Raw genomic sequence first — 18,016 nt, forward strand, 5'->3', positions numbered from 1 at the left:
CATGAGGTCAGGGGCTGTTGTGTTGCCCAAGTAAAGAGTCAAATAATTGATCATTCTCAAAGGGATGCCAAAAAAAAAAAAAAAAAAAATCACACAGTGGATTATGTCAGATTTTCCAGTCACAAAGCCAATGCCTTTCAGCTCTTTCTCGGAAAGGTCAACATTCAGAGGATGAACTCGTGGCCCGTCCCTTCAGCTGTCTTACTCAATCTCCTTAATCAAAATCAGCTAAGCAGGCGTAAAAGGTTAAGAATGCCACGCCGCTCACTGTGGGCAACGGGACATGGCACATCTCGACAATTAGAAAAGAACAGCAAGGGAAAGAATTAATGGGGTAAAGAAGCACAACATTAAGCAATTACACGCACGCTGCCTGATGGGCCTTATTACAGCATCTTGCTTCTGCGGGGTGGGAAAGTAAAGGACCAAGCCCTCTGGAAGCATCATCGATAGCGGAATGCAAAGGAGCTGAATGTAAAAGATCAGGAAAGTGGTAGAGTCCTGGAGTTTTAACATTCTCAAGTTCTTCTTTTGTTTATTTTAGGTTGTGATCAAGTAAAGTAAGGTTGTGCCTTTGAGTCAATGTGGACTCCTGGCAACCACAGAGCCATGTGGTTTTCTTTGGAGGGGTTGTATTTACCGAATCGAAGACGACTAAGGTGACCCCATTAAAAAGTAAAGGTTAGATACAGGTAAAATACAGGAACAGGACTCGAAATTTAAGACGACCTCCCGGTTTCTAAAAATTATATTGATTGATTGATTGATTGATTGATTGCATTTTTATACCGCCCCTCCTGATTTGGCCCAGAGCAATTTACAAATCAAGAAACTTGGGAAAAGCCTAGCCTTGGATTCCAGTCAATAACACAGTATCTTTCTACCAAGAACATATAGGGGAGTTTCTGATTTAAAACCATGGCTTATCATCTCAACAGCAAAAAAGAAAAGGAAACAAAGGATGTGGAGGGAAGAGATGCTTTCATCAGCTGCTAGTTTTGCTTATTCTGGTTTCCATATTTGTAAACCGAGTTATTCCTCTGCAAAATATTGCATTACCCACTTGTAACCATAAGATTTATTTGTTTATTTTTCAAAAGCAGAGTGTTGAAATGCACAACCTCTGTCATGGTAGCCCAATCTTAATTTCATTGGGTACCTAATCCCTTTAATGATATTTCCTGAGCAGGCTTTGCTCAGTACTCAGGAGCACCAAAGTACTCTGGAAGAACAGGATAAACTCAATTAACACCCAGATAAGTCAACAAAAGCTATCAACACATCTCTGTTTGTCATAATGAAGTGATGGCGGGGGGAATAAGCGAGGCCAGGAAACCAACTGGAAATATGTACATTTGAGAGTTTCCAAAGCATCATTCGAGAGTTTCCAAAGCACCAACTCATGCCCCTTTCAGCTCCTGCCTGTAGGCTTCCAGTGGCATCTGGTGGGCCACTGTGTGAAACAAGATGCTGGACTAGGTGGGCAGTCTTGGGCCTGATCCAGCAGGGCTGTTCTTATGTTCTTAACTGTGTATATAGTTAACATGTATTTGTCCTGGTCATTCCTTCATTCCTTCATTCAGTGTTTAAGCCACCGAACCCAAATAGCTCTAGGCAGTTCACACAACAAACAAACAAAAACAAAATAAATAACCCATTAAAAATTAAAACAATTAAAAACTATTTACAAATCACTGAAGGCCAGGCTAAAAAAATGTGGGTTTTTTAGGGCTCCTTTAAAGACTTCTAATGATCTTAAGCCTTGAACATCTATAGGGAGTGCATTCCACAGCCCAGGAGTGATTATGGAGCAGGTCCAACTTGGAGATGGACTTCTCTTGATGATCTTAAAGTGTGATGGGGATCGTGCTGAAAAAAGCACTCTCCTAGGTAACTGGGTCCTAAGCTGTTTAGAGTACTTGGTATTTTGCCCAGAAACATATTGATAAAGCCAGTGCAGCTGTTTTATAGGCATAATATGGTCTTTCTGGGAAATCCCAGAGACTGATCTGGCTGCCATGTAAACTGTCAGGGTACAAGGTCTAGCACAGGGTTTCTTAACCTTGGGCCCCCAGATGTTGTTGGACTACAACTCCCATCATCCCCAGCCATGGCCTTTGTGGCTGAGGATGATGGGAGTTGTAGTCCAACATCATCTGGGGGCCCAAGGTTAAGAAACTCTGGCCTAGCCTTTAAACAAAGTGAAAGCATGCCGATGTGTTTTCCTCCACACATTTTAACACACCCTTTGGTTAATATAATCTGGATGGCCAGCAGACATACTACTGGACAGATCTGGCTCCTGAGATCATTTTACCCTTGGAGAGCCCTACCACATTTGCCCTGGAGCAGCCCTACCACATGGCAAAATATTTGCCCATTGTTTCATGCCTTAAGAAAAGAAAAGAAACAGTTTGAAAACACAGACATCCCACATTTCCTTTGGATTTTGGTTGCTTCCAATAGCACCTTGGTAATGTTTCAACAGAGTTCATCTGGAATTTTGGGCAAGGCCAACACACCACTGTCTCTTCACCTTGGGAGTGGAGCAATGATGGCATAGGAAGTGATGATGTCACCAGCCACTCCCATGTGATCTCCATGTTCCAAAGGACACAGACAGAGTCACAAGGGGTTGGCAAACCTGTGGCACCCCTATGTAAGAACAAGCCTGTAGAAGCTATGAGGGAAATATGATTTCCCTCTTCATCATTTTACTCTTGCAAAAGTTAATTGCACATCTCTTATCTGCAGAAGACGAAGTTGATAAATCATTTTGGTGAACTTCCTGGACCTCCCTTCCTCTCTAGGCATTTCACTGTACCCAATAATGAACTCATTCAAAGTTCTTAAAAATAAGGAGAGGAGGTGAGTTTCAGGGTCAGGGGAAAAAATCAGATTTCACTCCCTCAGAGTGAACAATAGGCCAACCCTAATATTTTCCAACCCACTTAAGAGCCTGTTAATGATGCTCTGACAAAGCCTCTGCTATCTTTGAAGTCATCACTGATCTTGTCAACCCAAAAAAGGTTACACTGATGAATTAAAAATACAAAGTTGATCCGTCTTGGCGGATCAAACAGAAATCCACAGGGAATGTGCAAAACTGGCATGTTGGGTCATACACACATTACGGAGAATAGGTAATTAGTATTAAGACATCCAGAAGGAGATTTCTCTTTCCAGAGGCTGCTAAGATAGTTAGAAGGGTCTCAAGCAAGGCATGCCACAGGCCAGGCCTGTTCTGCATTATTCTACAATGAGGTGGTAGAGTCCTAAGATGGTGGAATGGACTGTACCACTTCAGTCTGCTGGGGAGTATCATATTTTTGAACGCTCCGCCACATTAAGAAAAATATCTCCCTACAAGCAGAAAACACACACAAAAGAGAGGACATTAGGACAGAACCTTTTCCTTGAGGTGCTACGTTTTATTTTACTTCCATGGAGCATTTGTTTTGTTTTGTTTACAAAAAATATCTTTAAAATGGGCCTCATCCTACAGATTGAAGTAGTAGCGTTCACTTTACCTCACGACAAGAAAGAGGGAATGTTTTCGTCCCTGTATCGTAAGACTATAATGCATTGTCACCAAGCAAGGCTGACTGGCACTGATCAATGGAGTTCTTCACAGAATAATGGGCTGGTGGAACATAGGAACATAGGAAGCTGCCATATACTGAGTCAGACCATTGGTCCATCTAGCTCAGTATTGTCTGCACAGACTGGAAGTGGCTTTTCAAAGGCTGCACGCAGAAGTCTCTCCCAGCCCTATCTTGGAGATGCTGCCAGGGAGGGAACAGGGAACAGGGAGGGAGAGCCAGCGTGGTGTAGTGGTTAGAGTGCTGGACGAGGACCGGGGAGACCCGAGTACAAATCCCCATTCAGCCATGAAATTAGCTGGGTGACTCTGGGCCAGTCACTTCTCTCTCAGCCTAACCTAGAGTACCCAGAATGTTGGGGGCAATATGCTAATCATTGTAAACCGCTTAGAGAGCTCTGGCTATAGAGCGGTATATAAATGTAAGTGCTATTGCTATTGCTAACCTACTTCACAGGGTTGTTGTGAAAGAGAAACTCAAGTATGTAGTACTCTGGGCTCCTTGGAGGAAGAGTGGGATATAGATGTAACAACAACAACAACAACAACTATAATAACAACAACAACTTGGAACCTAGATGCTCTTCCCACAGCGGCCCCATCCCCTGAGGGGAATATCTTACAGCACTCACACATGTAGTCTCCCATTCAGTGCAAACCAGGGCAGACCCTGCTTAGCAAAGGGGACAAGTCATGCTTGCTACCACAAGACCAATTCTCCTCCTAGACTTACTGCCATAAGATGTGTCCAGTAACTTGAATGGTGTTTAGTTTAAAGATTGGATACAATCATGTAGAAGAGCTCTATCCATGCATATTAGTCATGGGAGTTATTCAAGTTGCATCTTGAACATCAGATGCAACTATCGGCCATAATCCAGAAGCTTTTGTTAGCCATTGTTAGAATCAGGAAGCTAGAGTAGTCAGTCCTTGGTGTAACCCAGTAAAGCTGTGTGTAGATTCTTAAGGACTTCAGCATGTAACAGCCTTACCTTTATGACATCTTCATCAGCAGATCTGCATTCAGTGGAACCGGACACATCTCTCACCAATCCATCCTCTTCTACAGCAACGACTTTTACTGGGACAGACACAGTCTTCCCTGTCAGAATGGCTGTGTTAAGGACTTCGGTGTCCTACAGAAGCGCACGACAAATGGGGGGGGGGGAAGGGAAAATTGTTAGATCAACATGGCTTCTGTGAGAAGCACAGCAGTTACTATCAGTGATCTGTCAAACATTTCATTATTTTCCACCATTAATTTGCAAGCCCCAAATTCTAGGCATTAGAAAGGCCTCAAAACAGGAAATTTTAACAGGTTCACATAGATGAACTTATGGAGCTGCTTTATACAGCACCAGACCATCTAGCTCAGTATTGTCTACTTTAGGGCTGTACAACAACAACAAATATTTATATACCACTTTTTAACAAAAGTTTCCAAAGAGAAACAATAAATACACAAGATGGATCTTATTTGGACAATACCCCAAAGGGTTACACTGCCAGTCAGTGTAGACCAGGGTTCACAACATTGGCCCATCAGCTGGTCCTGGACTATACCCCCCCCCCATTATCACCAACAGCAGTAGTCAATAGCCTGAGATGATGGGAGTTGTAGTTCAACATCTGCAGGTGTGCCAAAGTTGTACAGCCTTGGTCTACACTGATTGGCAGCAACTGGGTGGCTTTACAAGGGGCTCAGGGGAATCCATGGAGTACAGGTCTATCAGTGGCTACTAGTCTGGTGTCTATGGGCCACCTCCAGCCTCAGAGGCATGATGCCTCTGAAGATCAGTTGCAGAGGAGCAACAGCAAAAAGGAGGGCATGCTCTCACCTCTTGCCTGTGGGCTTCCCAGAGGCATCTGGTGGGCCACTGTGTGAAACAGGATGCTGGACGGGATGGGCCTTGGGCCTGATCCAGCAGGGCTGTTCTTATGTTCTTAACTCTCCAGAGTTTCAGGCAGGAGGCTTTCCCAGCCCCACCTGCAGATGCCAGGGATTGAACTGGGGACCTTCTGCATGCAAAGCAGATGCTCCTCCACTGCGCCCAGCCCATCTCCATCCTGTTGATGGTAAATCAAGGAAGCCATTATGAGAAGGGTTAATCCTTCTTGAGACTTGGGCAATTGATACTTGTTAAGTACAACTGCTAAGTATGACCTGTGCATCAAAACTGTTCTAATTCATATGAGCAGCTGAAGAAGAGGAGTTAACATTTCAAAAAACACAGTGATCATTTTAAGAAATGTATAATACGGTGTCGGTTGCTATTTTTATTGCTATCATGTGGTGTGAACGAATAAATATACTTTCTCGCATATACTCAGCATGATTCTCCTGGCTGTCAGATATTTGTAAAGCGCATCACACCAGGTGGCTGGCAGTTACAAATGGCCAGCTTCCCATATGGTCACACAGGTAAACATAGCATAGGTAAACAGCCATCTGTATCCACCTCTTTGTGCAGTGCCAGAGGTTTTAAACTGGGAACTTGAGAAACTGGACCTGGAATTCTTACTCTATGTGACATCATGGAAGTTTGCTGGAGGAAGTGGCTGCTAGTCTGCTCTCTGCTGACCGCAACAGCACTCCAGAAGGCCAGGAGGTGGTACTGCAGCTACCCACTCATATACCCCTCATATTCTTGGGAAAGGTTTTTGGGACAGTTACATTACAGCTGAGACCTATCCTTCTAATAAACTATCTAATAAACAGATAATAAACTACTTGTAATAAACGATCTCTAAATACTGTAAACAGCCAACAAAAACAGTATGAAGACAGAAAGTCAGCAGGGGAAGGGGCACTTCCCAGTGTATTGCCCAGAGTGCCACATGTATGACTATTTGCCCCATGGGCAGAAGTCATAGATATGTGCTCGGTGTAAGGAGCTCCTGGCTCTCAGGGAACAAATTTGTTCCCTTGAGAACAAGGTGGCGGATCTGGAGAAGCCCAGAGAGTCAGAAAGGCTTGTGGACAAGACCTTCAGGGATGTGATAGAGGCATCCCACTCCAGGGCTGATAGCTCCTCTGCTGTCAGGGAGAATGAAGGTCTTGGGCAAGGAGGATATCGGTCTGAGGAAGAGGGAAATGTTCCTTTAGAAGGAACCCCTTCCATGGATGATGAGCCCATATCCTCTCGCACAGGAGATACTCCTCCGGGGGGTGGGGGCACATCAATACTCCCATTATGGTAAGAGGAAAGACAGGAGGTAAGGTCTCTTCTCTCTCCCATGCATTATGAGCACCAAGAAGAAGAGGAAAAAGAAAGGGATAAGTTGTTTATAAGATTGGGGGCTGGATGGGTGTGAGGGACAGAATTGAGGCCTGAGGGGGAAGAGTAACCAGAGAGGCCATTGACCCCGGACCTTGGGGCCCAAGTCTGGGGCCCTGCTCTCAGGAAGGGCCCCACCAGCAGCAACAGAAACAGCAATCTCCTTCCCCACCCCCACCCCGCTGGTGCACACTGGGAGATACCAGCCCGCCACTTCCGGGCCCCTCACCTCCTCCTCCGCCCCCCCCCCCCTTTTACTAGCTGTTGCCTCAGCACACAGGAGGATCAGTTCTCTCATGCAAGCAAGAGAACTAATCCTCCCACTCACTGGGCAAGAACCTACTGGAAATGGTGATGGGCACACATCCAGGAGCATGAGGATGGCATCAAGGTGCATGCATGCCCGTCACCATTTCCAGCAGGCTCTTGTGCGAGAGAACCATTCTCCCACTCCCGATGGCAAAAGTGAGTGCAACGGGTCCAGGGTCCAAAATTGCATAGCTGCCCCTTGGGGAGAAGTCGGGAATTTAGCTCCAGCGTGGATTTTAATCCAAGCTAGAGAAGAATTCCAAACCTTGCAATGCTTGCCTCTTCTTGGAGGCGAGCATGACAAGCACCTGGAGCGCATTTCAGGCCCAACTAGGGATGTGCACAAATGGCCCAGAGAGCTGCCAGCAGGGCAGGGAGCAGTTCCCTTAGAAAGCAGGATAAGCAGCTCCTGACCTGCTCATCCGCTGCCCTGCTGCCTCAGCCATGTGTGTGCCAACACTGTGTGGAGGTTGCAGGGATCCGCTCTGCAGTCAAGAGCAGATGCCACAGGTGGAAAAGTGGGGGGGGGCAGAGCCACATACCTGCCCAAAGGAGCTGCTTACCTGTTTTTTTTAAGGGACCCATTCCACGCCCCACCAAACCGGTTCAAATGCCAGCACCCAAGCCGGTTTGGGGCTTCCCAGAGGAGGGTGAGGGTGAGGGACAAGCTCATGCACATCCCTAGACCCAACCCTGCTTCCCCACTTGCCACTCAGAATGAACGGTTCAGACTGCCACCTCCCCTGGCTGGCTTGCCTCCAGCTCTGATGCTGTTGCACGCGCATGGCTTGAGGACGCCTTTCACCTCCGTGCCGCCAAGCTGTCTTCCTTGTTGATTTCCACATTCCCCTAAGCAGATACGACTATGAAGCTATTTCCTTCTCCGCAGGCATAATAGCCTAGTGAGTGAATCCTTCATTTTCCTTGTCGGATTGCTGTGGTACCGACAATGCTTGAATGCCAAAGTGCTAATTTTAAGAAATCATTTTTCCCATCAATAAGCCCCACCTGGAGACAAGTCTAGAGGCCATCGAGATATATATGTCTCCTCTTCGGATGGATTCTCAGATTAAGCACACTAATGAGTCCATCAACACAGAATTCCTCTACGTGTCACCAAGGATGCCATTTGATTAATTATCCCAGCTGGGCTACTCCTAAGCTCACCAGGTCTTATACGTAGGAAGTGGCATGGATCGAAGAAAGAAGATCTCCAAAAGCACTTTAAATAAGCAATGTGCTGCCGAGAAGTGGTGCTTGCAGCTGAAACTCAGGTTTTGCCACTATCGCTGCGACACTAATCACAAAACCTCCTGCTGCTAAGTTCTGGAATCAGAACTTAATCAGTCAAGCAGATTTGTGGGCTGGGGCCATGGCTCAAAGGTAGGGCACCTGCCTTGCATGCAGCAGGTCCCAAGTTCAATCCCCGGCATCTCCAGGTGGGGCTGGGAAATAATTCTGTATTGGGGATGAGGCCATGGCCCAGGGCAGAGCATCTGCTTTGCAGTCAGAGAGCCCCAGGTTTATATCTGAGAAGGGCAGGGAAAGACACCTGCAGATTTTGGCCTCCAACTTCCATACTCCCTAACTACTGGCCACTGTGGTTGGGGATTATGGGAGTTGTAGTCAAAAAAACCAGCTGGAGGGCCAAAGTTGAACAACCCTGCCCTGGAGTCTTGCGGCCAGTCAGAGAATAGCAATAGCAATAGCACTTACATTTATATACCGCTCTATAGCCGGAGCTCTCTAAGCGGTTTACAATGATTTAGCATATTGCCCCCAACATTCTGGGTACAGAAGACAGTAGGCGGCCGCTTCATACTTTTATGAACGGCTGTAGCTCAGCAGTAGGGCGCCTGTTGTGCATACAGAAGACCCCTGCTTCGGTCCCTATCTGGCATTTCCAGATAGGACTGGGAAATACCCTGACTAAACCCTGGAGAGCTGCTGCCAGTCAGCGTAGACAGTATAGACTTCAGCCCTCTTGCAGATGTTGGCCTACAAGTCCTATAATCCCTGGCTATTGACCACTGTGGCTGGGGATTATGGGAGTTGTAGTCCAAAAACAGATGGGGGCAAAGTTGGGCAGGCCTGGTGTAGACAATACTGAGCTAGCTGGACCAAGGGTCTGACTTGTAGACTTACAGCATGACTCATATAGCTGCTTCCTATGTTCCTCAGTAGGACGCCATGTTTCAAGTTCATCTGTCCACAAGGTCAAAAGGCCATCTACAGCTCAACACATGTTCAACAAAAACCTCTCCCTGAAAGATCAGCTTCACAACACAGGATCCTCTTAGACAGGGGCAGAGGGAGACCAGTGGTGGCCCAGGTTCAGCTGGCCACCGTGGCCATAGCCCCACCCCCTGCATCAGACATAAGCATCTGACATCAGATGTAGTGCGCTTGAATAAGCCACTCCCCTGCATCTGACATCTGGCATGGCTTAGCTAGCAAATGAGGCTCCTCCTGCTTTTGAGCTGCTCCAGCTACACTGCAAATGTGGCGCTGGCTGGATTTTGCTTGTAAATGGGGCCGTGCAGACCCACTTGCAATCGAAATAGCACCCCTGCCTCTGATATCAGACACAGGGGCGTGCCTGGGGTGCGAGGCGCAGTCCCTGAGGGGTGGCGGCCCGAGATCTTTGAACCCATTCGCGCAATGGTGGCTCCACCCCTTCTCCTAGACACAATATTCTATTTTGAGGCTCAAGTAGCTTCTTATACAAAGCACCGATAATCAGCTATGGCTGGTACGTCTGCTGTGACTCATTCTGGATGGAGATAGCCTGCCCACGGATAACACTGGTCTTCCTCCATGCTTGCTACTAACTTCTCATGTAGACTACTGCAACTGAAGACTCCTGTATTTTTACCATATACCCCATACACTAGTATAACCCACCCACGAGTATCCTCTGCAGGAAGCTAGCACAGATGTTTAAAAAGATCACAGACAGCCCACATCTTTCTCTATATGCGACAATACAGTGGGTTATCTCCCTCCCTCCCTCCCTCTAAAAAGGTTTTTCAATTTTACTTGTGTCTGTGCTGTGAAAAATGGAGACGGGTTTTGCAGGCTTGGCTCCTTGCCAGGATTCAGCCCAAGCCTGCAAGATGCAGTGGGTCACCAGCCAGCTGGGCAGGCAGATAGGAACATAGGAACATAGGAAACTGCCATATCCTGAGTCAGACCATTGGTCTATCTAGCTCAGTATTGTCTTCACAGAGTAGCAGCGGCTTCTCCAAGGTTGCAGGCAGGAATCTCTCTCAGCCCTATCTTGGAGATGCCAGGAAGGGAACTTGGAGCCTAGATGCTCTTCCCAGAGCGGCTTCATCCCCTGAGGGGAATATCTTCCAGGGCTCACACATCAAGTCTCCCATTCAGATGCAACCAGGGCAGACCCTGCTTAGCTATGGGGACAAGTCATGCTTGCTACCACAAGACCAGCTCTCCCCCCTACAGCAGTAAGCACCATCCACTGCCTCCTCTTTGGTCCCGCACCCAGCGCTTCCTAAACAGCCAATCTGGCTACGGAGGACTAGCAGGCGATGGAGGAGTCTACATGGAACATCGGAAGCTGCCTTATACCGAGTCACACCACTGGTCCCTCTAGCTCAGTACTGTCTACATATAAGAGCATCTCCTTCTCTGACTGTTTTCAGGAAGACCCTCAAGACTCTCCTGTTCTCTCAGGCTTCTAAGTACAATTAATTTATTTTAATAATTGGTTTTAATAACTGTTGTATACTATTGTTTTTATTGTGTCATGTATTTTAATCTGTGTTAGCTTTTAAATGTTTAAATATTGTGCACCACCTAGACTGGCAGCAGCTTCTCCAAGGGTGAAGACAGGAGTCTCTCTCAGCCCTATCTTGGAGATGCCAGAGAGGGAAGTATGAATCTTCTGCATGCAAGTATGCAGGTGCTTTCCCCAGAGTGGCCCCATCCTCTGAGGGGAAGATCTTGCAGTGCTCATACATGTAGTCTCCCATTAAAATGCAAAGCAGGGCAGACCCTGCTTAGCAAAAGGCATGCTCACTACCACAAGACCTATGTAAAAACTATGCACTGCCTATGTAGAAATAATTCTGGATATCCTGCACCCACTAAGTTCCCCACCACTCTCATGGGAAGCAAAACATTGTGTACCTCTGTCCCCTCCTAAAAGAGCAAAGAGACACCTTTTCAAAGTGGCGATTCTCTTTATCGAACAGGGGGAAAGCAAGAGGCCCTATCTATCCCCAGCACTGCATCCCTCCAGTGGCTGTTGCCTGGGTCTGTTTTATGTTTCTTTCTAGACTCTGAGCCCTTTGGGCACAGGGGGCCATTTTATTTTATTTATTCAATTCTTTATTATAGCAATATAAACCACTTTGGGAACTTTTGTTGAAAAGCGGTATATAAATACTCATCATATTCATATCCGTACCTCATGGGGCATGCAGAAATATGCTACTTGGAATCTTTGGTCAAAAATGACTTGGACTGGGCCCATGCAACGCCATCAAAGGTACAAGAGCTCCAATGGAAAAGGATTACCCGAGCTTTCCATACATGTGTACCATCACAGGTGTCTAAGCACCATTGTGTTTGGATTACTGTTAGATTGCCATGCCTACAAGCACTTAACTCTGTGCACTCACATTCCTCCCACCAAAAGACACCCTCTGCTGAAACATGTGCCTGGGTTTTTTATTTCCAAGGGATTCAAACATCTGGATGGGATGATGATAAATGAGGAGACAAGGAAGAGAAGGCTAGATTGAAAGGCTAGAGACCTGTTCTTTATCCCGCACTGCAGATGACATAATCCAGATGTTTTTGTGCCATTTTGTTTCAACTGCTTTATATTCACTGATGGTGGTGGGGTTTATTTCCATCCAGCTGTCATCCAGTGTGGAGGGACAGCACAGGATTTAGTGGGGGTGGGGGGGAGAAGCATGCAAAATAGGAATGTTGCTTTTTTTAAATGATGATGATAAAGGTTATAGACCAAGGATGATTAAAAAGAAAATCACCATGAGAAAGAAGGATTTGCATTTCCATAAAGTATTAATAAACTCCATAGAGAGTCTCATTATCCAGACACCCCAGGGAATGTGGTATTTGTCCGCCAGACAGAGAGTCAGAACAAGAAGTCACCTCCCCGCAAAAAATCAAGGACTTGTTTAAGAATATCCATTTGAGGATCTGGGGTTAAATGGAAATTTTCGGGGAAATGACCCATCCTTACCTTGGTATGTATCTCAAAGAGCAGTGTGCAAGAGAAGGAGTGTCGGTGAAGTACTGTTGTTCCTTCTGCACCAGAAGCCCACCACCAAGCCTACAGACAACAGCCTATGAGGTCTAGAAGGCAGGGCAAGCAGAGTACAGCACCACGGACAGCTCTCTGGGAGAAGTTGCTCTGGAAGCAGTAGGTGGCAGACTAAGCCCTTAAATATCAAGATAACCCTCCTGGGCTCCTGCCTTCCTGCCTGAAGAGTCAAGGCATTCAAGTGGCAGCCTTCGGGCCCGGAGCCTGGCACTCCTCCTCCTTGTCTCTAGCTGATCCTATCTGGCCCATTGCTACCTGTTCTCAGAAATCCTGCTTCAGGGTTACCAACCTGTAGTACTGTACTCCAGATGTTGCTGAACTACAACTCCCATCATCCCCAGCCACCAATAAACTGTAGCTGGGGGTGATGGGAGTTGTAGTTCAGTAATGTATGCAATAACACAAGTTGAGAAGCCCTGTGCCTCTGTTCCATATGCAGGGGGAACAGATGGGACTCAACACATGCATGGGATAGGGGTGTCAGGAGAAGGAATCTGGATTTGTTCAGCACTAAGAATGATTCAGGACAAACAAAACCTGGGAATACAAGTGGGCATACTGGAGATCTGAACATGACATTCTCTCCAATCAAGTGGGAGAAGACAACTTATGTTGCAGCCTCCATCCCAGAATAATAATTATCTCCATGTTTATTCCTAATTCTCTCTCTAAACCTGACTGCATTAGCACTTCAGCCGGGCTCTTCTTAATTACAACTGTAACCTGCTAATAGTGTTCCTTTGTTGTCTGAAGGAATCTACTTCGTATTCAGCCTTGGCTAAATTAAAATTTAATACAACATCAGGTCGCAACAGAACTAGGAAGCAAATGACAGCTGTTTAATTAAAACCTAAAGCTGATTAGATGGCGCTGCTGAGAGGAATACCCCAGAGGGAAAGTAAAAAACTACAGAAACTCATGGCAGGGGATAATGGCTTTATTCAAGTCTCCATGTGTGCCCAAACACATTGCTGCTATCAAACAGTTGAGTTGGTCAATTGGAGGGCAGAAGGTCCACCGAAAGCTTGTTGCGAGGATCCGGATCAAATTGTGGTTGCCGCCACCACTCTCCATTAACACAATGGAGGCATTCGCCAAGAATAGGGATTATCGGCAACAAACTAAATGGGATATTAATGAAGCTACTGTATTAAATCAGCGCGTGTGGCATTATGCCCAAGCAATTAGGGTTTATAGAGTGCTATTGAATGAAGTGGACTCTGTTCGAGCCACAATGGCAACCCAGCAGAGCAAATTTATATATTTTTCTTTATTTACATCCAAATTTTAAGTCACTAAGTCTGAATTCTGCCCAAAGTTAGCATAAGAACAGCCCTGCTGGATCAAGCCCAAGGCTCATCTAGTCCAGCATCCTGTTTCCCACAGAAGCCCTCCAGATAGCAATAGCAATAGCAATAGCACTTACATTTATATACCGCTTTATAGCCGGAGCTCTCTAAGCAGTTTACAATGATTTAGCATATTGTCCCCAACATTCTGGGTACTCATTTTACCGACCTCGGAAGGATGGAAGGCTGAGTCAACCTTGAGCCCCTGGTCAGGATCGAACTTGTAACCTTCTGGCTACAGGGCGGCAGTTTTACCACTGCGCCACCAGGGGCTCTGGCAAGAGCTGAGGGCATGTCCTCTCTCCTACCCCTACTCCCCAGCAACTGGTATCCAGAAGCATCTTGCCTCTGAGGCTGGGGATGGCCTATAGCCATCTAGTAGCCATTAATACACCTGTCCTCCACGAATGTACCTAAACCCCTCTTAAAGCCATCCAGTCTGTGACCACATCTTTTGGCAGAGAATTCTATAGGCTGATTATACATTGTGTGAAAAAGTACTTCTTTTTGTTGGTCCTAAATTTATTGGCAAGCAGTTTCATGGGATGAACTCTGGTTCTGGTGTTAATGTAAGAGGGAGGAAAATTTCTCTCTTTCCACTCGCCTCCATACCATGAAAGATTTTATAGACCTCTATCAGGTTTTAGCCTTGCCTCATAATGAAAGTGTTCCATGACTCAATCATCTTGGTTGCCCTCTTCTGCACCTTTTCCAGTTCTACAATGTCCTCCTTAAGATATTGTGACCAGAACTCTACACAGTAGCCCAAATGTGGCTGCACCACAGTTTTGTTCTTCATATTTGTATGTGTAATGTAGCCATTGTCCTGGCTATATTACAGTGTGGTGACAGTGTGATGTAGTGGTTAGAGTGCTGGACTAGAACCAGGGAGGCCTGAGTTCAAATCCCCATTTAGCCATGTAACTCACTGGGTGACCCTGGGCCCGCCACTTCTCTCTTTCTGCCTAACCCACCTCACAGGGTTGTTGTGAGGATAAATATAACCATGTAACATAACCATGTACACGGGTTCTTGGGAGGAAGAGCAGGATATAAACGTAGCAAATTTTTAAAAACCTGTTATCCTCTGATTCATTGACCCCTGCTAACTTGGCAAAGAGGCACCTTTTAAAGTGGGGATTCTCTTTATTTAGCAGGGGGAGAGTAACTGGCCCTATCCACCCTCAGCACAGTACCTCCAGTGACTGTTGCTGGTGTCTGTCTTGTGTTTCTTTTTAGAATGTGAGCCCTTTGGGGACAGGGATCCATCTTATTTATTTGTTATTTCTCTGTGTAAACCGCCCTGAGCCATTTTGGAAGGGCAGTATAGAAATCGAATAAAATAATAATGATAATAATAATAATGACTCATCTGGATAAAACAAACCAGTCAATAACACCTGTCTGACTGTGTAAACAAGAAATAATAATAATAATAATAATAGGGGATAGCAGAATAGCAGAATAGAAGAAAAAGAAATAGAAAAAAATCACCAAATACAAAGATCTACAAATGGAAATTGAACGGCTGTGGCAGAAAAAGACCAAAATAATCCCAGTGGTAATTGGCGCCCTGGGTGCAGTTCCAACAGACCTTGAAGAGCACCTCAACACCATCGGGGCTACAGAAATCACCATCAGCCAATTACAAAAAGCAGCTTTACTGGGAACAGCCTATATTCTGCAACGATATCTATAACAGCAACAACATTGACCATAAAATTCTGGCAACCCAGGTCCTTGGGAAGGACTCGATGTCTGGATAAAACAAACCAGTCAATAACACCTGTCGGACTGTGTAAAATAAATAATAATAATAATAATAATAGACTGACATCCAGACTAACAAAGCATTTGCACAATGAAGAAAATGGTGCCAACGCAAGGAGATTGCCTAGCTGCACAAAGTCATTTTTTGAAATTGTGCTCTTGCGCAAAAGTTCCCCACAAAACATGTAGGCATTGTGGACCTTATTGTCCATGTTTGCGCTAGTCTCTGGAACATCTTTGCCTTAGCACAATCAGCTACCATAGCAGCCTTGTGGATGTCAGGGCTAGTGTCTATATTCTGCTTTATTTTTATTATATAGCTCTGCAAATAAAAAATGGTTTAATAGATTAAGTAAATACATGGAAGATACATCTGTCAGTGGCGGCCAGCCATGACAGTCAGAAACCCAACCATGTTCCCAGACAGTATCCTTCTGGTGAGCAGATGCTGAATACGGATATTAGGGGATGCTATCCACACTGTGAGCCTTGCTATGGCATCTGCTTCCACACTGTTGGAATTCAAAATGTGGAGCTAAATGAACAGACAAAGCTACTAACACTGCCTTGCCCAGTACTGCCTACTCTGCCTGATAGTGGCTCTCCAATGACTTAGAAAGAGAGATGTCCCAGCCTTGCTCTTTTGGATCTTTTAAACCCATTTGCTTATGAGTAAGACAACTGCTTTGAACCCAAAGAGAATCCTGTTTTTACCTGAATCTGAGTTCTTTTCCAACTTCTTTAACATTAGAAATCAGAGGGTCATCTTAAATTCAGAGTTATCTTCCTTTTGGGTAAATATAAGTTGTAGCAATCAGACCCTCCCGTACCCTAAAGAGTGAACCAGAAGGGATCAGCCACTCAGCACATGGTGACCAGGACTTAGAGAGCCTGGCAGCAGGAAGTGAAGGGGTCCTTTGTTCTCATTCAGTTGGAGCCAGACAGGAGAAGCAACAGGTTGGCTGCCCAAGCCATGGAAGCAACCAGGAACTCTGCAGGGGCCTGAAGTCTCTACCATGGTTTTGGTGAGTTCGGGGAAGAAGCCAGGGCTGGCTTCGGAGAAGGGTTTAGCTAGGGAACCATGTGTTAGGTAGCTGGCGTCAGATTTCTTTATTTTAGTGCTTTGCAGATCCTTACAACTGGTCTATTGTGTTTTATTTTGTAACGTAAGAATGTTGTACCTGTGCCCTTTTTATCCATCTAGGGCACTGCAAAAGTCTCTGTAACCTTTAAAAGTGCTTTTAAAGGTTCCTTACAACTGGGGATGTTTTTTTAAATTAGCTTTGCAACTGGGCAACCAAGATTTTAAAGTGTACCATCCCAACTATCAACTGGAGTGCTCTTTTTGAATTATTCTTGAAAGTCCTGAGTGTTTCTTTTTTTTAAAATCTGTAACTGAAGCTGAGAGAGAGAGAGAGCGCCTCAGACTGAAACAGTCTGTAGTATTTTGAATAAAGGTTATTTTTCTTTTTGGTCCTTTACCATTTTAACCAGCCTCTTTGAGTGGATTTTCAACTCAGGAAAGTGGGGACTGGAAAGGGGTCTTACTCTGGTGCAAACATGCCTCAAGTTTGATTGCTCAGCAGCACACTACCAAGTTTTCTCCTCATGCATAGGCTACATGTGGGAGGTGTTTGTATTTTTCCATTTGGTAAAAGAAAGGGAGTCTCCCTGGACACTTGCCCAAATCCAGGGAGGAGTTAAACTCTGTAATTAGGGTGTGGTAGCAGTGAAACCAGTCTTTGTTGAGCACACATGGAGGGAATGAATCAGCAATTTTCTTTCCTCCATGTGGACTTGCTCTGAGACAAAGGCTGGGCTTAAATCCTCCACTCGCCAGTCCCCATTTGTTACATAGGTATAACCTGTATTGAAGCTCTATTTTTAAAGGGGCTCATCTTAAATTCAGAATCATCTTGTATTCGGGTAACGACAGTATATTTTTTGTTTTTAAATGGTAATGTATGTCATCTGTGAGAGAGGAAAAGAAATGCGTCTTCCAAGATGTTGGGATGAAAGAGATGCAACCTGAGACCTTCTGCACTCAGTGCTCCACCACTGACTTAGGGCCCCTTGCATGAAACAAACTATTGACTCAACCCAACATGGCAGTTCCAATGTTCTTATATCTCTAGCCAGACAGCCATCTTTCACTGCAATCACTGCTACTGCCCATCAAGACAGACACCTGTGCCAATTTGCTACACATCAAGGTTATCCTCACACACACCCTAACCAAGGCTACGTAAACTCACCCTGGATTAGTCTGTGTGTGAGAACCACCAGGATTGGGCCCGATCCCAGCAGGGCCAAGCCGCCTAGTCCGACTTTCAAACCCGGCTCTTAGCCAAGGTTAAAGGTTCAAATGAGTCCTTAATCCAGGCTCCAGAAT

At 45.6% G+C, this 18,016-nt stretch overlaps 1 protein-coding gene across 2 annotated transcripts in view; it reads right to left on the minus strand.

Annotated features, from left to right (window-relative positions):
* The window catches only part of TMEM132B (transmembrane protein 132B), a 322,459-nt gene that overhangs the window by 40,789 nt on the left and 263,654 nt on the right, over positions 1–18,016 (minus strand). Inside the window, exons 2-3 of one of the 2 annotated variants that reach the window (XM_053280196.1) lie at positions 5,440–5,668; positions 4,594–4,737 (exon numbers count right to left, since the gene is read on the minus strand). In XM_053280196.1, coding sequence (XP_053136171.1) covers positions 4,594–4,737; positions 5,440–5,667 — 372 coding nt within the window. In that variant the 5' untranslated portion in view covers position 5,668. The remainder of the gene's footprint in view (positions 1–4,593; positions 4,738–5,439; positions 5,669–18,016) is intronic. The other variant, XM_053280195.1, reaches the window with a different exon arrangement.

The sequence above is a fragment of the Hemicordylus capensis genome, chromosome 15, assembly GCF_027244095.1.
Source record: "Hemicordylus capensis ecotype Gifberg chromosome 15, rHemCap1.1.pri, whole genome shotgun sequence".
NCBI lineage: Eukaryota > Metazoa > Chordata > Lepidosauria > Squamata > Cordylidae > Hemicordylus > Hemicordylus capensis.